General features: G+C 43.9%; 1 protein-coding gene and 1 long non-coding RNA gene across 5 annotated transcripts; one reads left to right on the forward strand and one right to left on the reverse strand.

Moving 5' to 3' along the window:
• Positions 1-2,690: 2,690 nt before the first annotated feature.
• LOC118312747 lies at positions 2,691-7,634 on the forward strand. The gene is made up of 4 exons (XR_004794308.2): positions 2,691-5,331; positions 5,421-5,523; positions 5,612-5,676; positions 5,780-7,634. It is a non-coding gene; the product is annotated as an uncharacterized LOC118312747 (long non-coding RNA).
• Positions 5,191-23,293, reverse strand: LOC118312732. Of its 4 annotated transcripts, XR_004794307.2 has the most exons (9): positions 23,065-23,293; positions 21,564-21,742; positions 20,517-20,772; positions 19,538-19,829; positions 14,310-14,756; positions 13,673-13,810; positions 13,277-13,411; positions 9,164-9,204; positions 5,191-5,313 (listed from the first exon to the last, which is right to left on the reverse strand). XR_004794307.2 is itself a non-coding variant. In XM_047336088.1 (8 exons), the coding sequence occupies exons 4-8, from the start codon at positions 19,553-19,555 to the stop codon at positions 5,259-5,261; spliced, it is 699 nt and encodes a 232-aa protein (XP_047192044.1). In that variant the 5' UTR covers positions 19,556-19,829; positions 20,517-20,676; positions 21,564-21,742; positions 23,065-23,293; the 3' UTR covers positions 5,191-5,258. The 4 variants fall into 4 exon arrangements, 2 of the variants coding, with proteins under 2 accessions (XP_047192044.1, XP_035493478.1); XM_047336088.1 differs by lacking the exon at positions 13,277-13,411 and having other exon boundaries at positions 20,517-20,676; XM_035637585.2 differs by lacking the exon at positions 13,277-13,411.

Consider the following 23,293-nt stretch of genomic DNA (forward strand, 5'->3'; position numbering starts at 1 on the left):
TTTGACAGCCAATTCCTATCGACTTTATATGCACTGTGTGTTTGTGTGGGCATGTCATGGCCAAGTACCGTATGGATCATGGAGTTGAGCATATATGATTCTGCATTAGACTGCTATACATAAAAGTGCTTTTTCCACCTGGGAGCGTCCGCCGTCCTCAGACACACGGCGACATCTCAGTGGCACATTAGTGAGTCCACTGACACTGAATGAAGTGTGAACCAGTCACCAGCTAACTAAGAATAATACCATTTTTTTTTTCAGACGGACGCTCTGGTACACGCGCGAGTGTGTCGTCTTAATAAGCGCGGCGGAGTGATCTTTAACGAAGCTAAACGAAGCGCGCGGCCTCAACTCCTTCCCCTAGATTCAGTGAGCGAGCTGATTCAGCCGCTACACCTGCATTTCACGGACATCATCTTGTGAGGCGAACCATGTAGAGATTAAAGGTTGAAGTGCAGCTCATTTTGGCGTAATACAGCTCAAGTCTTTATCAATAGTGCGTATGCCGTTGAGGGATCGGATAGGAGTGGACGATGGAGTCATTTCCATCATCTTGAGTCTGGCTCGTCAGAACTCAGTAAAAGGATGGATGATATTAGCCCGAGGCTGGTTCAATCCCTAGTTTGACCTCCCTCTCTACAGTCTTAAATGATGTGATCAATCAGACTTAATAATGGACTTGATTTACATTTCAGCGAGCGACAGACACTCGGCAACAGACACTAATTCAACGCAAACACTAATTCGTACAGAGACATCTCTGTGCTCAAATGCAGATGTTTCTCATTGATCAATATTACTTTTATAAACATTTAGTCCTTGGGCACTTTGCGATATATTCAGATTTTTGAAATGATGCATTTGATATACCACTACTTTAACAAAGTCAATTGTCGTGATTGTGAATAACTGGCGGAATGTACCCCGGCCTCATCATTTCACATATTGTGCTTTAAGTTGATCTGTTATGGCTATCAAAAATGGATCAAATATTAATATTAAAACTTGCAGGGCACCAATCCATCAGAGGAAGGGAAATGATTTACTGATTCAGTCTCATTAACAATATTCTAACTGTCAATTTGGATTTCTGATCAATAATTGTTAATAATAATAATTAAAGTATCACAACTTCAGCCAGTCTTTAGTTTTTGTGCTCCCCTACTTACTCTAACAAACAATAAACCATGAACATAATAGTAATATAATATGCGTGTGCAAAGTTTTGGGCAGGTCGGAGCACGTTAAGTGCCTCAAATTAGCGAATAATAATAATGATTCACTCAATTAAATAGGTCCTAGGTCTGACTCTGTCAGTAGCGATCGGGCCCTAATAATAATAAATCATAAGCCAGAAAGTAACTAGATGTACAAATAGGTTTTGTAAGGACACATAACTTTCCCTCGGATCACCTTTTCCAAGGGCATTTAGTTAATTAGCAAGTCCAAATATATGTTGATAGGTTTGTTTTGTTTTTTAACCAATATCTGACCTTGCAATAAAGCATTGAATCGCAGAGACTCCTGCATTAATGAATAGTTCCGTGGTTCTGCTCTGTTCGCTGCACTCGGTCAAGGTTGGGGATCAGTTTCTGGTCTGGTTTATGACAGAAAGCGTTCACAGCGACTTCAGACACAACCTGATTGTTTACACTCAACCGAAAAAACCACCATCGAGCCCCGATCCTTAACCAAAGTGCCTTTGTTGCCTGAACCGAAGACCGGACTCCACACCGCCCGGCTCCTGACGACTCTCCTGGCTTTCATAACTGTTTGTTTAGTCGTTGAAAAAAAAAAAATATTCATGACAAGACATTACGTTTTCTGCTACGCCGCAAAGTTGTATCGAGAGCGAAGGGTTGATTCTTGCACAGCCTTTTCCAGGAGATGACATTTTTTTTCATATTAAACTCTTGAAACTCTAAACAGTGGGTTAGAACTTCTTCTCACGCCATGTCGTCACAATATAGGCAACAGTTAAACATCACATTGTCCTCCACCCAAAAAAAAAAAGACCCGATAAGTTGTTTTTGCAGCAGCGTATTAGGACGTATGTGGACATACAGTAGTTCGTCGTATGAGTTGGAGGACTTGTTGTTACGTTGACAACATGTGCTCTCACTGGACCTTGACAGTGAGTGGGGGGGAAAGTTTGTTGAGATACCAACCCAATGTGCAGAACATCTGACTTGCATATCCCGCATTCATTTTAATGCACGATAGAAAAGGAAAACAATACATCCTAGTTTATTGCACGGTATTGCTTCGACTGTTGCTTCTTCTGGGACAATTTCTTATGCATTAACACACCAGGTGTATCAGGTGAAACTTCTCCCTGAGACGTGTTATTTCCCTGTTTATGGAGTTAAGGCTCTCCATTTGCCTCCATCACCGCTAATGCCGAGGAGGACGCCCATTTCGGTGGGAATTTTCGCACTAATATCCGAATGCCGAGACACAAATCAATTGCGGGGGCCAAACAGCTTTTTGATTAAGAGTCCCCGGCTGCCCTGGTGATGAAAGCGCACTTGTGCATATTCCTCCTCCGACTCGGTGGCGTCGTTGGTTCGGGAAGTTAGAAATCTATTAGAATGAAGAGCTCTCGTCTGGCGACGTGGACGGGTTAGTGGGAAACATGCAGACCCATGGACGTGAGGGATGAAGCAAGGGAGGCATTACTGACGGATGGAAGGCGGCGGGCGTATTGATCGCACCCCAAAACTCATCAAGCCATTCCAAGAAAATGTCCAATGGATACGACAGCCGGTCCACTCGGCCCCCGTGATTCTGCGGGTGGCTAATGACAAATCTACAGCTATATATCATATAGCCATAAGGCAAGGCTGTAGCATTTGTCAGCCACTCCTGTTACAGTTTTGTTTTTTTCTTTCTCCCTCACTGCTAATACAGTGATACCCTTCAAATGAATACGTGACAACAGAAAGATGAATTTCGGGCAAGCACAACAAGCACAACAGTAGATAGGAAAACCCTTCGTATGCAGTCTGAAGGAATAGAAAGAGGGACGTGTGTTGGTATGACGATGGTTATTATTGGAAACAACTGAGATCAGAACGACCAGGGCTGCAGGCTGCGGGGCCCTTTGTGCGTCTGTCCTTGTTGGTTGTGTTTCCACTTTGCCAAATAGCCTCGAGCAAATGACTCCTCTGGCACAGGCCAAACCTTAAGTCTCGACCTTGTTTGTCTCTGTCTCTGTCCCTGTCTCTCTCCCGACATCCGTCTGTCCTTATTTCCTTTCTCTCTCATTCCCGGGAGATATCGGTCAACCTCAAGATAAATACTTAAACCCTGACGGAGAACTTGGTCACCAAAGTCAGGCCCAAACCAAGCACTCGCCGGTGGAGAAGAGGTCTCTGATTGAGAATCAATATAGTACTTGTGAAACGCAGGCCTTGGTTTCCATAAGGGAAAGCCATTTGTATTTATTCGATGCGGTAGGACTGATCTGGTTCCTACTGCATTAAGGCAACTTGGAGGGTAAATGCCATTTTTGGAAAAATGTTAATCACTATTGATTTTGTCCAGCATTGAATCTTTTGCTCTAAGAATTCAAATTAAATTGAGTCATCGCTGGACTAGATTGGAAACAGCCCAACTGCTGAGTATCAGATGACTCCAAAATCCTATGAACATAAATTTGATTAAGACTTCCCTGGCTAATGGGTTACAGCCTGGGAAATTACAGAAGTGTATATAATGTATATCTGATGGCTCTCAGTGGAGGTAATATACATTTTTTATATATATAGATTTTATGATTTAACAATGGTATCTTCAGTTGGATTAAAGTAAGGATTTTTTTTTTTTTTTATATTGCTCAGGATGAATCAGAACCTCTCGAAAAAATGCCCCTGGGCCCCACTTTGAACGTCCCGTGTGTGTATCCATCATCCTCTCCATGTGTCCGGCAGTGCCTCTCCTCGCCGTTGCCCTTTTTCGAGTTTCGTAAGAGGCTTTCTGTGTCAGTGAATCTTCTGCACCCGTGCTTCCCGTCCACACACTGACCCCAGGGTCCGCAGCCTTATTTTATGCATGTCCTCTCCCCGTCGCAAGGCCCGTAAATGGCCTCTCGCTGGGGAGAAGTGGGCCAGTGCTGCCGCATGCCACTCACATGGGAAGTGCAGGGCAGCTGAAAGCCACGGATGGTCTGCCCTGAGCCCTGTTTACTGTGTCTGATTACCCCCCCCCCGCCCGACACACACACACACACCCCCGAATTCGCTCCCTTTATATACTCCTACACACTGCACTTTCCAAGAAACTGGCTGTAAAACAGAGATCGCACGGGTCATGCACTCAGCAATTGCTTTTCCTTTGTGCGTTTTGTGTTTTTTACACAAATGACTCCATGACTCCGACAGTTCCAGTCGGGGAGGGGGGGCGTACAAAGGTATGACATGGGAATGTCTTGGGACTACAGTTTTGGCTTGACATCTGAACAGATGGTCACGGGGTACAAGGAAGATCATAAAAAAAACTGTAGCAAAACATATCCATTATAGACTTGTCTACCTAGACTGAGAGGTCAAGGTCTTGACTTTTATTTCATAGAACCATGTTCACCAAATGTCACTTATTAATGACTCTGACTAAGATCTGGAACAACCTGGGGTTGATTTGCCTGTGTCATTTGGTTTATTTTGGGCTGTCCGTCACACTTGTGAAGACCCAATATACAAACTGAGACTATCTATTGGTACTTAGACACTTGCACTGTGTAGTCCAGTTACATTGCATACATTGTACAGAAATCACACTCTCTCACCTTTTATAGAAAAGGTCTCACATGACTACCATTAAATTTACCTGCTCAGATAGTTGCCATGTGTTGGGTTCATCAACTTCATTAAAAAAGTGTTTGACACAGTAATATACACCAAAACAAAAGTCCAACAAGCAGGATCAACGGCCGAGAAAGCCAATGTAGAGAGACGGTTGGACGACTCCTGAGCACAGTGATGTGTTACAGTCCACGGTGGTGTAATTGGATGAAATCAATATTTCAACCATTGAAGTGGAATAGTAAGTGGGTGAGAAATTCATAATTTGTTTTTTGACCATGGGACGTTTTCTTTCTTTCCAAAGCAGACCCGCCGATGAGGACTTCAGAAAAGCAAAGGACTTTGTCCGAACCCATGCGAGTTCTGGACACATCAACGCTCTGTGTCTCAACGGAGAAGAGTCCCACCCGCGGCCAGATCCTCCCTATACTGCAAAAGCTGGGGGGAGCATTTTCAAGATGGAGATACAGTGTTTGTGTCCACCCTGAAGGAGACGGTCCGGTCTGATCTGTCCGAGCGATAACAGGTAAAACAAATTAAGTAGAGAGGAAAGAATATCCCTGGGAATAATTGCTGAATGTTTCATTACTCTAATTAGTTATCGACATTTCATAGAATGCTGACGCCAGAGCCCCCCTTCCTTTATTGGACCCTCTGTTTAAGGACGATGACAGTCTGGGACCGGGTCAAGGACAAAGTACTGGCGGAAACAGAGCAGGTGTTCATTTTGATTATCAAATACTCATTTCTTGCATCATGTCCTGCGTTACTTACTTGTCTATTCTAATGGCGTATTACTCTTCTAGCTGACAGAGCATGGTGATGGTGAGAGGGACATGGGGACAGTCCAGTCAGACGAAGAGGAATATTGGTACGTACCACACATGATCAAATTTGCTGACATCATACTTGCTCTTTGTTTTAAATGTTTGAAGTATATAAATATTTTTCTTGTCTTTTTTTTTTCCACACAGGTGAAGATGACTCCCTCTGAGGAGCTGTTTTGCAGAAGATGATGAACTCAAGAAGGAAATAGTTCCAAGGGAGTACAAATAGAAGGCGACGACCCAAATTATTGTGGCCGCATGGCAGAGGTAGAAACTGAAGACGACGAACAGCATTGTTATGGCTGTTGTGGCACAATGGATAAGAACACTGACTGTGGTTCACTAGGTTGAGGGTTCAACTCCAACTGATTATAGATTCTCCAACAAGGGGGAGCACGTCAATCTGCTATTGAGTCTATAGACCGTTTAATGGATTTTGTACGCAATACCAACTTTCATCCAACGGAGGTAGAAAGAGAAGACGACGAAAAGGAATTGTTATTGCTGGAGTGGCACAATGGACAAGAACACTGACTTTGGATCAGTAGTTCAAGGGTTCAAGACCAACGCAGGGAGAGATAAGCATCCAGCGTCTGTATTCACAGCTAAAAGTCGATGGGGTATAACATGCTATATTATTATATAGACATAATAAGACAGTTAATAATAACAACTGTCTTAAGACAGTTGTTATTGATAATAAGAACAACTGTCTTATCTTATTTTTTTTAAGACTGTTATTAAAACAGTGTTATCAACTAAATCAAGTTAATAGTATATAATATAAGACAGTCTTAATTTAAAAATGTAAAAACAAGAAGAACCAACCAGGTCAAGGTTCTGTTCATCTGTCCCTGGACTAACCTGTGCATCCCAGCGCTGGATTACCAACTAGAGACTTTCAGAGGCGTTGAGACTTTATCCTATCTGGGGTTATTATCTAAGGTATCTTCTAGGAGGTTCTTTGACTTCCAATTTACTTTATTATTTACATACACTGGAACATGTTAATTTACAGGGATAAAAATGATTCCCCCCCTCCTACCTAAAGTCCTGGCTCCCCCTTGCCGTAGCATGTTATACCCCATCGACCTTTAGCTGTGAATACAGACACTGGATGCTTATCTCTCCCTGCGTCGGAGTTGAACCCTCGAACCTACTGAGCCAAGGTCAGTGTTGTTGTCCACTGTGTCACACATCCGTGAGTCGGTCTTGCCACTCTTCCGTGAGTCGGTCTTGAACCCTTGAACTACTGATCCAAAGTCAGTGTTCTTGTTCATTGTGCCACTCCAGCCATAACAATGAAATTCGTCGTCTTCTGTTTCTACCTCCGTTGGATGAAAGTTGGTATTGCGTACAAAATCCATCAACCTTCTTAAGACTCGAGACCTGATTGACTTGCTCATCCTTGCTTGAGTATCTATAGTGAGTTGGTTTTGAACCCTCGACTCACTGATCCTTAGTAAGTGTTCTTGTCCATTGTGCCACACCAGCCACAGCAACATTGTTCGTCGTCTTCCCTTTCTACCTCTGTTGGATGAAAGTTGGTATTGCGTACAAAATCCATCAATCTTCTCAAGACTTGAAACCTAGACTCTCTACTGAGGTGGTTTTGAACCCTCGACCCAATGAACCAAAGTCTGTTCTTCTTGTCCACTGAGCCACAGCAACATAAAGTCATTGCCTTCCATTTCTACATCAGTTGACAGCCGATAAACAAAACATGATACAACACGACCGTTGGTCACAGTTCACTCAAGTGAATTTTCATATTTGGTGTCAAACGTCATTGTTTTGACATTGTAGGGGAAACTTCTGTGGTGTAATGTTTAACCCTGATGTTTTTAAATGCCTCCAGGATCTTGTCAGCAGACAATAACGAAACTGAGCTCCTGTGGATGGAAATCCCCAATTTGAAATCTAATGAACCGTGGTGGTTACACAAGCGCTATCTCATTCCACACATGGCTGACACTGATTGACAGGAGGGGGGGGGGGGGGGGGGGGGGGTGCATTTTAAATTTAATCAGGAACTAATCAAAACTCTTGCATAGCTGCTAAGTGATTACATAACAGTACCGTGACATCTGCATCATGCTAATCACCAGCTCCTATGTTCTAGTTTTTAAACCCACACAGGGAATTTCCTCCCAGTCTGTTTTCTGAAAATTGACAAGGACATACAAAGGTCATGATAACCTTTGAACCAAAAATGTTAAATGAAACAGTTCAGACCAAATACACCTGGTAAGGATAATGCATCATTGATTGTAACCTTAATTTGTCACAATCATTTGCTTCATCTGTGAGTTTTTATGAGCCTTGGTCTCTTCTGGCCAAGGTCAGAACTAACAGTATTCACTCTTTAACAGCATAGCAAAATGCATATTTAAACAGTGGCCCAGAGAGCTCAATGCAAGTAGACAAAAACACACTTATAAATTCGGAAAATATGCTGTAAATGCACGTAATGCAACCAAATTGTGCAGCATCAATTTGCTGTATTCTGAGCTTGCTTGTGTATTTTGTTGTGTATCTGCAGTGCTTGTGTTTTGTCAAATTGATTGAGATGCTTTCTCAATTTTCTCATGTTTCGTCTGCGTGGGTTCTCTTGAGCTGTGGTGTGTTGAGCTCTCGGGGGCCACTGCACTATTTGGTTTGAATGGAAGAGTAAATAAACACTGTTTTATTTTTGTATCTTTGTAGCAAATATTGTAGATTTTACAGTGTCTGGCATTCTGTGGACAGCAAAGGAAGAGTTTCTTTGTACATGTTTTCTTACTGTGCATGTGACAATAAACTTGAATTGAATTGAATTGAATTGAATGCACTGTGTTCGCCGATACCGATTGGTTTGCTCTCTGGTGTTCGAGGATAATGCAACAGTCGTGATGATGGCGGTCTGTGGATGCTCTCCGAAACCGTCTTCGACAGACAGATTAGCTGCAGATCGCTGTGTGCAAACGGAAATAAAAGACCAGAAAACAACAGTGCCTCTATGTGGAAATCTCAGGCCTCTTTGAATGTCCCTTCGTTCGTATGCATTAACATCCCGGTGCTTTATTATGCTGTGAATGTGCTCTGCATCACAAGGAGGACCCCCCTTGTGTCCTTCCCTAGCAGGCAATGTTTGCCGGTGATAAGTAATCTTTATTTATATAGCACCTTTCACAGACAGCAGTCACAAAACATGATTCAATTCAATGCAATTCAGTGTTACGGCGCCAAATCGTTACATACGTTATCTCAAGGCACTTTACGTAATGAGGTCGCGACCTCCCAATATTACAGAGAAACACAACTTTCAATGAGGGTAGGGGTTAGGGGAAGGTTCACCCTGTAGAAAATGTACAGTGCTGATTTTGATGCCAGCACTGCAACCATTCATATGTTTAATACCAAAAAAAAAAGCTTGTGATTTAAGTATGTACATCATGCAGGATTACAAATATTCATTATCATCGTTATTGTATTTATTTTCTGCCCCATGTGCAAACCATCCTTTTGAAACATTATACCAGTTATACTCACGCGTGCTCCTGAATGATGTCAGATGTGCAATGCTGATGACACTGTAAACATAGAATAGAATAACAATAGCAGTCACTGCATCATTTATGGTTCATTGTGTGTGTGTGTGGGGGGGGGGGGTCTTTCACAACACTATTTGGCTTTGCTGTGTCACAACACGACAAGTATTACAGCACAGTCGCATAAATTATATCAGGCAGGCAATTCTCCCGGAACCATATAGACTTCTATAGAATTTTACTTATTTCTGCAACCAGTGAGTCGCCCTCTGCTGGGGATTCCGGAGAATGCAGGCTTGGCTAGTCAACATTAAACTTTCTGACATGGATGTGGTTCAATCGCAGTGACAAACTCTGAGAGACAGAGAGAGAGGGAGGGAGAGACAGTAGAAACCACTAAAAGTGCTTTTGTGGTAGTTCCTGCTACATTGTGCACTACCCAGGAGCACATTTTACCATCACACACACACAGTTACAATACCAGCCTCACCATCACGTTTGGTGAATACTTCTACATTATTCACTTCACATCTTAGTCAAGGAATGTGCACAAACGGCCTTTTATCAGTTTACCAAATTCCAAAGGCTCATAAAAAAAAAAGAAGGACAAAGTGACTACGATGTGATCCGAGTCGCGTCGGCTTATTTGAGCCATCGATGCAGGTTGGGGAAGATTCATGCAAAACGATGAATGCTTGCATACAGAGAGAGCAGAGCAGAGTCCTCTTCGGAAAGGGCCATTTAAAGTCAAGCCTTTTATTGCTCTGGCTCTGCAATATTCTCAGCGGGTTTACGACCACTCACTAGACCCGAGTCGACTAACAACCCCTCCGTTGCGGCAGGACAGGACAACATCCGCAGTAGCTCCGGGAGTTTAGAGTCCTTCAAAAAAAACAATTATTCATGTAGGCCAAAACAATGCTCTTGAAAAAAAAAAAGAAAAGAAAAAACACGGCAAGGGGAACAGCATCTCCGCGGGCTTGAGAGAATACTAAACAGTCCATCTCCGGTCTCTGCATTTCTTTTTGTGCTGAAAGTGATGGGGTCACCGTGGCAGTTTGAACCATTACATGGTCGAGCTTCAACGGTCAGGTGAAATCCCGCCGAGGCGCGGCTCAAAGTGTCAGATGCTTGGCGGCGCGGCAGCGTCGTCGTCCGGCAGCCGGCGCGTTTGGATGTGGGATTTTTTTTTTGGTGTACTGTAAACACACATGATTAGCTGTCTTGCTTTTTTTGCTCTTTTGGGCCATTACCTGGAGATCACAGCTTAATCGTCTCATTATGCAAACATACGACAGATGGTGCCCGAATTGAGTCTTTTGAAGGTTTTTTTTAAAAATGTCTTTTCTTTCGCCAGCATTTAATTATAATGTTATCTCCAGACATCAGGTTTGCTTTTGTCATGATCAAAACATCAATGTCCCCATTATCAAGATTCATTAATTCATGCTCTCTCCAGGGTTCATCAAGTTAGTGGGTTTTTTCACACTTGAAAACCCAGACCGAGGTCCGTAACCGACGCTCGTGTTTTTGTTACATTGTATACGCTATTCTTGATCTGGTTAGCAATGTGAAACACTTCTGGGAGAACTTCACATGACATGCCTACGTCCCGTCGTTACCACCTGTATGGGCTAACGTACCAGTACTTCTGTGACCCACCATACAGAACAGCTTTTCACTGCAATTTACTGTATTCCTGTCACGTTTAGTACTTTCATTTGAATGTGAATTTACCCTTGTTTGGTTTTGACTACAGTTTACAACAAGCTGTTGTACCTAACATCCATCTATACTGTTAATTTGGGGGGGGGGGGGGATGCTCTGCTCTATTGCAGCCACATGCTTTTATATGGGCTGCTAATTTGGGTGTAGTGTTACATAAATTCATGGCTGGTGCAGCAAGTGAAGCCTCACCCACACTAACGGCAGAAGGGAGAAGAGAACAACTCAACAGGATGAAAGGCAGAGAGAGAGAGAGAGAGAGACAGAGAGAGATGGGACACGGGGCATCTCTCCATCTGTGTGCTCTGCGACGTGTGTGTGTGTGTGTGTGTGTGTGTGCGTGCGTGTGTGAGTGAGAGAGAGAGACACACAGGAACTGTGTGTGTTCCTTTTGAAGAACGGCATTCAACATTCGCTGTTAGACATAAACCGCGACCGTCACTTGTACAATTTTGAAGTTAAAACTGAACAGAATTTAAAAAAGGGGCTGCAGTGTTTCATCAGACATGTTGCTTTAGTCTTCAATCTTCGCTGTCAATCAGGACCTATCAACCCGTTTGTATCAAATAACGAACTAAGACCAAAGCGTGATAAGAACTGTCTCAGTCGAACCAGAAACCATTTTCTGTCAACCACTATTTCTAGACTAGATTCAGATACTAGACACCAGATTTAGTCCTATCTTCTCACATGGCGGGGGTGGGTATTGATCTACACTGCAGCCAGCCACGCTCTGCTACGTTGTTCAAAGGGCAATACCAAGTAAAGAGGAAGAAGATCACAATTAATGGAGCCTTGCGTTTTGCATCTGTCGAGGAGGGTTTTGTTAATGTTTCTGCTTCACGTATGCACAAGCATTTGGGTTGAATATCTCTAAACCTAACCACCCTACTGGGTGGTGCCGTAGCAGAAAACCGCCGCCCCTTGAAATGCTGAATTAGAACTGTGGCCCTGAAAGCCTCGTCCAGCTTAAGGTACTCATGATTGCATGTGGCACATTCTCATTGTCCCACTGAATTTAAGATTTTTTTTAAATACAGTCTACCATTTGTTGCACTGCAAGCGCGTCGGGACGTCCCTTACAGACGTGACCTGCCTCAAACTGTCATGGTCGGGCTGCGCAAGTATTTACAACAAAATAATGTCTTCAGGGTGAGTCAAGGCCAAAAAAAAACCAAACCCCAAAACACATCTATCTACCGACCCGACCAAAGTTCTAACTTAACACTACATTAAAAAGAGAATAAATCAAAATATCATTTCTGGGCCTAACTCCAGAGTAAAGGAGAGGAAATGGCAACCCGCCCTTACAGTTCCTGTGGCGTGTGCAATATATACAAAGTTTACTTTGTTCACAAATCAGTCGATACACACTAATCAATATGTACAGGAATCACAAGTAAGGACCCAGTTTGTAGGTTGCCAGCAACAACTGCTCACAGCATGTCGGGACCACCGGCACGACCGACTCCCCCTGCGTCCACCACATGACTTGATGGATGAAAAAAGGCCCGGCCTCGAGATCAGCCGCGCCCCAGCGGCCACCACGACATCAATCAGCCAATTCCATTCAATTTGTTCCAATCCAAAGACCTGCAAACAATCTTAACATAATCCGTAACATCTCTGGACAGCATCACATCAGCCCTGGTCCGATTGATAAAACATAATGGGGGGGGAGTAACTGCAGGGGTTAATATGGGGAAACTGCAGTATACAGCGAAAGTAAAGTAAAAGTCGTAGCGGTGAATTATTAATGTCGAACTATGGTATCAAACCATCAATACAAACATGTTTGCCCACACCCTCATTGACCGGGGTGAAAACTATATGGGCAGCAGACTGAAAGCAGTCTTTGTGAATACCACTGTTCCCATCGACTATGTTGTGATGTTATCAAGAGGAACTTTTGCCGTTTTACAAAAATGAATCATCAAAGAGTGTAAAAGCTGTGCAGCAGTGGACGTAAGACCATTATTTACAGTAACCAGAGAGAGCGTCCTGATGGAGACAGGCTACTCTCAGACACAAGTCATTATCTTTTTCAGGAAGACACAGTATGCCTAAAACACGAGGTCATTCATCCCACTCTGTGCTAAAGATATTCCCCGGTAGCACGTGTACCGTAAGTGATTGTGTTAGTCAGCTAATAATATTTACAGTTTGGCTGATATCCGTCTTTGGCTGGTAATGGGAGCGATCTCATCCGATTCTTTAGAGGGATAGCCGAGCCGTGCACAACTGAACACAAGCGGCAGCCTAATAGCAGCCGCCCACAATGGGGAAGATAAAGATATATTTTCCTGTCATTTTTAAACATTTCTTTGCATTAAGTGAATCCACAAGTATGTGCATTTTGGGCAGTTTCGCCGCCCCGCAGTTAGCTCACCGCTGGAAGCATCTCTCTTTGGTGTGCATACGGCCAGTCCCTCTTACAGTTTAGAGGGAGATTTTCCTCTCGGCAATGTGACCCACGCAGAATGTGCATCCGTCTTATTTTGATGAAAATTCACGGTACAGTAGCCTATCAAGATAGAAATGGTGCCGAAAGCTTATTGTTTGTCCTGCTCTGTTGCATTTTTAGACTCAGCCGCCTCAACCCACGGAGACAAACCTGTATGTGAGGTGGAGGACACTGGGACAGAGGTTGAGAGGAATATTATTGATGTTCTTTCAGTGACTGGTCGATGGTTGTATTATTACAGTATACATTGCCGAATGGCCGTACCTTACCAATTCTTCACAACCAATCTGAGGACCCATTTAGACGATCACGAGTACTCACCTGAGTACTTCTCAAAAAAACAGTCAGTCTGGGTTGATCTTCAGTTCCACTGGAGGTCAAACAGTGCACGTGTCTGGCTGATCCAGAACACAGAGGGAGGGGCGTGGCGGACCTGGGAAAAAACAATGAGACAGCCCTCTTCCAAAAGAAGAGGCCAGAGGGAAGTCAGTGGAAGTAACAGATCTATTAAACAAAGTTTTGACCAACTAACAGAATAACAGAATGCTACGTCAACGCATACATTTCCTTAAATATCCTTTCAGAATGATTAACATTGGTCTCGCTCAGGTCAGACCTCTAAATTTGCTCTCGCCCTAAAAATTAAGCACATTTCAGCCTTGAAAGACGGCCATATTGGCGAACGAGCTGGTTTTGTCAGGATGTGTCCTTAAGGTCATCCTTAAACACAATTCAAGACATTTATGATACAAAGATGGACAGATGGACGCCCAAAAGGAAACATTGGTTGGTGTGTTTCCCGCCATAGTGCGGTGACTCAAACACATCTCCCCTGCTTAAGTGGGGCAGCCTGTGTGGACAAGAGACCGAACACAGACCGTGTGACAGAAGCAGGACAAGTGACACACATAAGTTAGAATGTTTTGTGTTGACTTTTTGTTCATAAATGACCCGTTACCTGTGAGCGGCTGCTGTCTGCTGTGTGTGCTGGGAGATGTTTGCCACATTGGCATCCAACGCGCGGCACAACGCCGCCAGGCACAGGACGGATCCACAGCAGCTTCAGCCAGTGGCCGTGCTCTGTGAGGGAGTTCCTGGCGATGCAGCGGGAGCAGGCGGCAGCTGGAGGCCCCCCAGGCGCAGGCTGGAGAGGCGGGCCCAGTTGCTGAAAGGTCCCCTGACCCCGGTCGGGGCTGGCGTCGGGTCTGCCTCCTCCGTCCTCTTGCACTCGCGTCTCCCTCCAAGCGGTGACATCGTTGCAATGAACCCCCCGGCATTCCCCGCAAGGGGTACGCATGGCGGAATGCGCTCTGGTCAAGCCGTGACCTGGTGGTCCAACTGACCCCCTTGCTCCTGGCTCCCCGTCGGCCGTCCAGCCGACCCCCGCTGGCACCCGGAAGAGAAGCTGGAACCAGATTACAGGGACTGAGGCATGTGCGACAGAAGCCAGGCCGTGTCACACAAAAGTTAGGTTGGTGTCTGGTGTGTGTTGGGAGACCCATGGCGGCAGGGATGTTTGCCACACCTTAGAATTGATGAAACTATTATGCCGCAACTGGGTAAAGTAATGTGACAAAAATACAGAGTAATTTACCCCTATATGCAAATGCAATTTACAGTCTTGATATCAAACCCTTGCAGGGTGGATGATTAGTGTGCACAATGCTTAGTAAATCTTGTTATCAATGGGAGGGACTACGGTGGCCGTGAGGCGTGAATGACAACAACAAATGGGGAAACGCAAAAGCCAATCGTACAGCCGCAAATCACAAAACGCAGCGGCAAATAACAAGAGCAAATGGCGCGTAAGAAAACACCATGACCCCAACTTCTAGCGGAAAAGGTAGCGGTACCTGCTATTGACGAGGATCGTCGTTAACTAGATGGATGCGCTGAGCGCCGAAGACGAAGCTGATTTCGTTTGTGACGCCGTGTTTTGTTGTTGGTTTGTTTTCTTTTCCATTTTGACGATTTGCACTTCACAGTCACCGTGACCGAAAAAAACCCAAGATGATTCTTCCTCCCAAGCGACATTCTCCCAACAGGAAATGGAAAGAGCACAGTAAAGCGACACAATCAGAAAACCAATAAAAAAGACTAAAAACGTCTCTTTCTTGTGGATACTTGTTTTTTTTTTTTCTCTCTCTCTCTCTCTCTCTCTCAAAAAGGGCACCGGCCGACTGGTGCTGGAGTTGTTGCTTTTTCCAAAGAATAATATCTCTAATAATAAAGAAAAAGACAGTTGCACACGAGTGAATATTTATTACGTTTTCATTTGATTTCATTAATGTTCAGCCGACTCTCTGGGTTACCGAGCCAATGAAATAACATGACTGAAAGTGCACAAATTAAATACTGTCTGTATTTTCCCTATAATTGCTTATAAATTACGCAATTCTTTCTAGGAAAAAATAAGACATTAGGAAAATTATCAGGAAATTACAGAGCCGTGAAATAAGACACTGCGGTCACGGCAAATGCAATAGAACGATAAGTTGTATATACAGAGCTGCTCAGCAGGTAACTGTTGTTTTTCTCTCTTGTGCGTCTGTGCCATTGATTTGTGTTTGTGTTGTGTTGTGGCTCCCATGGTGGAGGTCAACAGTGCAGAGCTGTAAACGGTGCATCGTCCTCCTCCGGCGGTGCCCATTCCTGCTTTTTTAAAAATTGCCCGAGAAAGCTCTTTGAACAGTTCCACGGGGGTGGAAAACAGCATTTGCATGAATAGGCAGCGAGAATGAATTTGAGGCCGACTGTAAAATCAGAAGGAGTTTCCATCACTCGGGCTAATGAGAAGGCACTCGGAGTGCAGACCTCCGTAAAAGCTGAACTATTCCTGAACTGGCGTTTCACCCGGCAGCGGCATTTCTCTCTCTCTCTCTCTCTTTCTCAGATTTAACTTAATTGGCCTTCTTGACCCTGAAAAGACTCCCCGAGGGCCTGACCTCTGTGAGAGTGTCATAGTTAAGACCAAAATGAGATGTTTTTGGCGCGAATGCAGATACAGATTGAAGCACAAATGTAAACGTCTCTTCCTTTTCAGTCCAAAAGCTCAAAACCAAACAAAATGAGCTCAATTTACGCTTCATTTCTCTTCAGAAAGCATGTCTCTCGAGACTGTCCGTCCAAGAAGAGGGACGACATCTGCGCTGATTTTAATATGCCACTTAATCTGACCAGAAGCTTCCACCGGTCTCAGGAATCACGACGGGAGTAGAAGGAGAAAGTATTGAATTTGAACCATGACAGTGATAAACGTAGTTCCTCAACCCTTACAGAGCCAAAACCCTAAAGCCAACGAACTAATCTAACCGAGTTGTTTCCGTGCCTAACACTTTAGTAAACCATTGATAAACCTAGACACAGCTCTTTACCGACCGCAATGAGTATTGTTGTGGGGTTCCTTTTTTCACCTTCACTTCTGCGACATTGAACTCAGCCAAGACACTTTCAGCCAACCTCTCCTTTCTGTGATTTTATACTAAACCTTTACCAGTTCCGTAAGTAAAGTGAAATGATTATTTTTTTTCTTTCTGGTATTCTTCATCATCTAGTCTACTCAATTTGTTTATTATTATTGGGGTGGGGAGGGAAGCTAAACTGTTCATCCATTAGGGGGCAGTAGCATATCATGATATTGGGCAACTCGTGAGAGAAAATGCGTCTTTAGCGCCCCCTACAGTGAAGCCCGACACTTTAGGGTCGTGCCATGCCCTATGAACCAACAGGGAGTCGCCCAATTTTGTTTCAAAGTCAATATTTTACACGTTTCATACTCCGACGAACTCCTCCTACAGATTTCGCATGAGCAAGGGGCCCACCCTGGACAGGTCAGCAATCCGCCACAGGGCTGACATGTATACAACACCAACAACCGATCACATCCACACTTGTAATACGCAAAAAAATGAAAAATCAACGCAGGAACAAGGCGCAGATGCGAACTCCACACAGGAAAGGCCGTGGCCCAACCTTCTGAAAGGGCCACGATCGCACGGAAGCCCTGCCATGATCGGTGCACATGTTAACTTCCCGTTAAAACTAACCGTAAGTTGCAGGAACTGATCGAATGTTATGAGTGGACTTTTGTAACGTGACGCACTTCGTGTCGCATACCACAGGTCCGGGCTCAGGCAGTTTTAACAATACTAGAAATGATGAAGAACTCTGAGTGTAAATGATAAATGGACTGTGTTTATAAAGCCCTTTTTCTAGTCTCATGGACCGTCCAAAGCGCTTTACAGTGGAAGTCTCATTCGCCCATTTACACACACACATTCATTTTTCTATCACACATCATTCATACACTGCTGGCACAGTCGTCCGGCACACAAGTGCTGACGAAAAGCGTCTTTCCACCATGGGTATCACGCACCGGCAGTCACTTTTATTCACTTGCACAAGGAGTGTGAGCCATCCTGCATGTCCTCCTGGGTGTTACTGCTGCAGTCCTCGTTTGATTTCCCCACACACACACACACACACACACACACTTTGACTTTCAGGCTTAAGTGAAGGAGGCACTGGAAGTTAGGTCTCAACTCAGTCGGAACACACCGAAACAAAGGATTATTGTGATCAGATAAGCGTCGAAGGAATCGTACATTTTTTCAACCACAAACACCATTGGTAACACGGACGCGTTCTGGCCAATCCGCAGTCACGCAGGATTACTTTTCTGCCAAACAAATAATCCATCTTAATCTACCATGGCAGCTGTGTGTCCGCAGCCTCCCACCCTGCCACTTAGCGTCCAACAGATAGAGCCCTGCCGCAGCCATAATGAACATTTGACATACTGTATTTTGTTTCCTCACACTGCCGACTCACACAGCTCGGAGACATGCGTGATTACACAAACTAATGCGCGCAGATTATGATTTTATGTGATTAAACGGGACTCCTAAAACCAGGCGGCGAGAGCTGCAGCATCCGCACCACCTGCCAGTGACTAATGGGCTCTGTGTGACCGCGGCCAGAGCCGCGAGGCAGCGCCTGTGTTTTACAGGTCAAGGTCGTGGACTCATGTTGGGGTTTGTTTTCAGCGCTCGCTTGCGAACGATCAGCGGGTCTCCATGGAGTCTCTCTATTCAGCTGCTGCTCAGGAGGCAGTGAACATCCCATGCAGCCCCAGAAGTTCCTCTTCTACACTGGACACTCATGTTGTTGATTCTCAGAGTCTTCACCGTTTTGCATGATTCGTATTTAGATGCTGATCTGTCACGAAATGTCATTAAAAAAAACAAAAAAGTATGATTAACTATACTTTAACTTCTCCCAACATTTTATAAGCAGGATATGGTTGATGACACACTGATTTAGATACAAGGAGATAGACGGACATTTCACATCATTTCTTATATGTTAACAAGTCCTTGTGTGAATCACTTCTATTATAGAAACATAACAATATAACATTTGTATATATTTTCATATTTTATATTTAAAGCTCTAATTTATAGTTGTAATGAAGAACTTTACTATCAGGCAGAAACAAAATATATATATATATTTTTTTTTATACGATTTTTACTAATGAACTGTGTCTGTCATTAGTCTGAAGAAATTAGAAATGAATATAAAAAGCACACCTCTTACTCTTGATACGATATAAATATTCTATTTATTTCCATACCTGCTAAATGTAAATGGCCAGGGGAGCGCACAGCGTCCTGTGCGTGGAGATACATGGATTGAATTGTCAATTGTTAATTATCGTCATACAAGCTTGTTTCAGAAGATTTCCTTAAAATTCCCAATATTCTCCAGGCGATTTATGACATCTGATCGTCAACCCCGCAGGTGAAACAGGAGCGTTCATGCACCGAGCATCATATGCAAGTGCCCGTTCGATTGAAACTGATGATGGTATGTACCGTACGAACCAACGTTAGAGAAATATCAGGATAAAAAACACGAAAATGTTCTTGCATGAGGCCCAATGTGCTTTACCAAACGCAAATTTCGACTAAATGTCAACCTGAGCTTTAGAGCCTGTCCTAACACCATGAATACCGCCTACTACTATTAAATGCTTCATTATCCCGGCTGATATTTTACAGTTAAAAACATTGGGAAGAATGTTCCCCTCATTCCAACTCAGAAGCACAAGTGAGGAGGAAGCAGCATAATGTTCACGGGAGGAGCTTCTCTGTGAGATGGATGGTCAGAGATTTATGTACTTACGAAATGAAGTGGAAACATCTGGAAGGGGAAACGGTCAGTTTATCCAACTATCAAAAGTTGGTGGTGGTGGGGAATGCAGTCACTGTCCTAGAGCGAAGGGGAGGGGGAGAAGAGTCTGAGGCCAAGGTCAGCTGCGCTGCGGGTCGGTTGGCTTCCTCGGTTGTCATATCTTCAACTTTCTTTGATGACCGTCCTCTTTGCGCCGTCACCATAAACTAGGCTGGCATCCCGATTCAGCCTTAGGAAGCCCAACTCTGCATTTAGGCCCGCGGTGCATGAATCAGGCCCCGGCCTGCACACGGAGGAACGAGACACAGTGACTGTGGCATTAATAATCACACACTCGCACACACCTGCCTTCAACCAGCACCTCCATCAAGTCTCTTTACCACACACACACACACACACACACACACACACACACACACACACACACACACACACACACACACACACACACACACACACACACACACACACACACACACACACACACACACACACACACACACACACACACACACACACACACACATTTGTACACATTACAGTCAGGTCAGATATCCGATTGTGAGTAATTTGGATGGACTTGTGCTCCAAAACATCATCATTTAGATATTTTCACATTGGCAGTCGTATAATTTTGGCACAATTTCTTCAGTCCCTCCCATCAGAGGGTTAGATTAAAGCCAACCGTGCCAATTGTCCTGAGACCTTGTTGCAATAGCACAGAAAAAGGAAACAGAATAAAGAAATGAATGACAGCAAGGCTAATGCGATGAGACAGAGAAGACCAGTGAGAAAGGATGTGCTATGGGACAGTTTGTGTGAGAGGGTGAATGGTGAGTAACACAGTGTTGCAGTTAAACCAAATCCACTTCTGTCCTACTCAAATACACTTATTATGCTCAATCTGATTACACAGTTTGATTACAATACACGGCGAACGCCAGCTGCAGCGGTGAAACACGTGCCTCACCTTCGATTTTTATGATATCCTGTGCATATTATGATCCATGACGACCCATCTGTCTGTCTGGCCGTGTGCTATGGCAGCTGCCATTTACGATTTGGATCAAAAGTCCCCAGTTGGTCAGCGGATTGCCTGGAAATTGCTGCGGTCTAAGGTCAGGGACAAACTGTGGGCGACATCAATCCAAATTCATGAGAATGAGGGGTGACGTGGGACAGCTGCGAGGTGCACTCCACTGTTTGAGAAGCAAGGATCACTGGCACTTCAAGGAGAGGTAAGGAGGGGAGAAAGGGAAAAGGCTTTTACCGCACAGTGGTAAGTGCGGCCAATTTAAACTTCTCGGTTTGCATTGCATCTCCCCTCCTCTCTTCATTTTCCCCTTGTCCTGTGCATGAGCATTAATGTCTCATTCACTGATGTGCTGTAATAGTGTTGTGTGGCTCACATTTACAGAGTAAGGGTGAAAAAGGGGGCATTTTTCAAAACATTCACAGAATGTACAGCCAGAGGACTGTGCGGAAATAATCACTGAATTCGACTTAAAGTATATTGATTTTCAATCGCTGAATATATCTTTAATTTCGGAAAAACACATGCCAGGTGACACGTCTTAGCCCGAACAAATGAAGGCCAGCCACGTGTGAGACCTTGCTGCTTCGCCTCGCTTTTAATCGGCTTGAAGCTGCTGTCAGTGACACGACACTTTGATGTTTCACATTAAAAGGCAACCACAAAAGATGGAGATTATGCCCCTTTAAGCTGTTGGAAGCCATGCGGAACAAATGCACAGGGAGCGTCGAGTGTTGCTGAAAAACTTCACTTATAGTAAAAATGTGAATCATTTTAACACTCTTTTACTGTACTTTAGTACTTTTTAGTATTTTATTCTGACTCCGATTGTATCTACATTATACAAATATAGGAACAGTGGATTATACCCTGTATCCAACTGCTCTGATACTGTGTGTAAAAAAAAATAAAAATCAGGTCATACAATTCATTTTCACGCAGTTGTCCAAAGCGACTTACAACGACAATCGATTTTTGACTCACATCAGAGGTAGGCAGGTAGCATTAATGGTCTTGTCTACAGGGCCCACACTGGTCTGGGGAGATCCTCATTCATCAGGTCATAGTTATCCACCAGGGTGTTGAAGCAGGAGCAACTGGACTTGGTTGTAGTTTCTTGAAGACGCTTCACCTTCATCCAAGAGTCTTCTTCACAGGATTCCCTAAAAAAGAGATGGAAGTTGGGTGTTTTGAGGACATCTTGCAGCTCCACTAATTCAACAGAGCTTCATAAATCACGCCCCACATCTTGTGAAATTGTCTCTTTCTTGCCTCCCTCAGAAATTGTCCTTTCAACGCACGGGTAATATTCCATTAATGTCTTCCCCTATTTTGAAGTGCAGGTGCGTCCTTATTTTTTTCCCCCAGTTTTGCAATATGAGCTTCTTATAACGAAAAGAGCATTCGCCAACCACCTCGGTACCTTATTTCCAACACTTCTTGAAGGAGACAAATCATTGGAGAAAATGCCACTTTAATATTACAAGTGCTAGAAATTCATTTTCCAAGGTGCTGCCAAGTTTTTTATTTTCTCACAGCACCAAAAAGCATGGATGAGTCAGTCACGCCGAGTGCCACATTTTAAAATATCTGTCTGAGGAGCTGGTGTAGAATTTGTGGATTTTGTCCTTACTTTACCATACTCTTCTCATGAATTTACACTGAATTCATTTGTAGTCATTTTATCTGTATGCTGTTAATACCGCTTCTATTTATCACTCGCATCCACCATTCCATCGTCAGCGAGTGCAAAAAATAATCTGCAATCTGCTTTTAATTTAGTCCAGATGAATCTGTAAATTGGGCTAAAAAGTTAAAACAGATGATAGTGTCTATCAGATGATCTGAATGTGAATATTCCTGGTTAAATAAATAATACAATTCCAAGGTCTATATTCCATGTGTTGCACGTGTTTTTAAAGCAATTCATTTTTTAGTAAGAAGCCTCCCTGTTTTCTGGTCTGCTTCTGTTTTCATTTACTGTCAACGCAACTTCCTCAAACCTCACCTGCATGTTCTGTTGATAATTACATTCGGTGGAATTCATAATTCAAATATAGCAGTACAAACATCAGAGTCACGTCACACCGTGCGGCCGCGACTCGGGACATGGAGCAGGTCGTCCGCTAAACACAAGGTCGATGGTTTGATCCCTGGGTCGTCCAGTCCGCGGGCCCTCTGGCAGGGCGCTTAACCCAAAAGTGTGCCGGACGGCTGTGCCAGCAGTGTATGAATGATGTGTGATAGAGAAACGAATGTGTGTGTGTAAACGGGCGAATGACACTTCTACTGTAAAGCGCTCTGGACGGTCCATGAGACTAGAAAAGGGCTTTATAAACACAGTCCATTTATCATTTACACTCAGCGTTCTTCAGCATTTCTAGTATTATTAAAACTGCCTGAGCCCGGACCTGTCCTATGCGACAGAAAATGCGTCACGTTATAAAAGTCCACTCATAACATTTCATCACTTCATGCAACTTACGGTTTGTTTTGACGGGAAGGTAACATGTGCGCCGTTCCAGGCAGGGCTTCCGTGCGACCGTGGCCCTTTCAGAAGATTTGAAGTGCCGCCTGCAACTCCAGTGTCTTTTCGGAGACTTTGCACAACATGTCCGTGATGATGAATCCAACATTGAATGACTTTTGTGATCATTTTATCCCGTTTTTCAAGACGTAAAAGGCCACTGTTGTTGTTAGCGGACTTCTAGCTG

The sequence above is a fragment of the Scophthalmus maximus genome, chromosome 1, assembly GCF_022379125.1.
Source record: "Scophthalmus maximus strain ysfricsl-2021 chromosome 1, ASM2237912v1, whole genome shotgun sequence".
In the NCBI taxonomy this organism is placed as follows: domain Eukaryota; kingdom Metazoa; phylum Chordata; class Actinopteri; order Pleuronectiformes; family Scophthalmidae; genus Scophthalmus; species Scophthalmus maximus.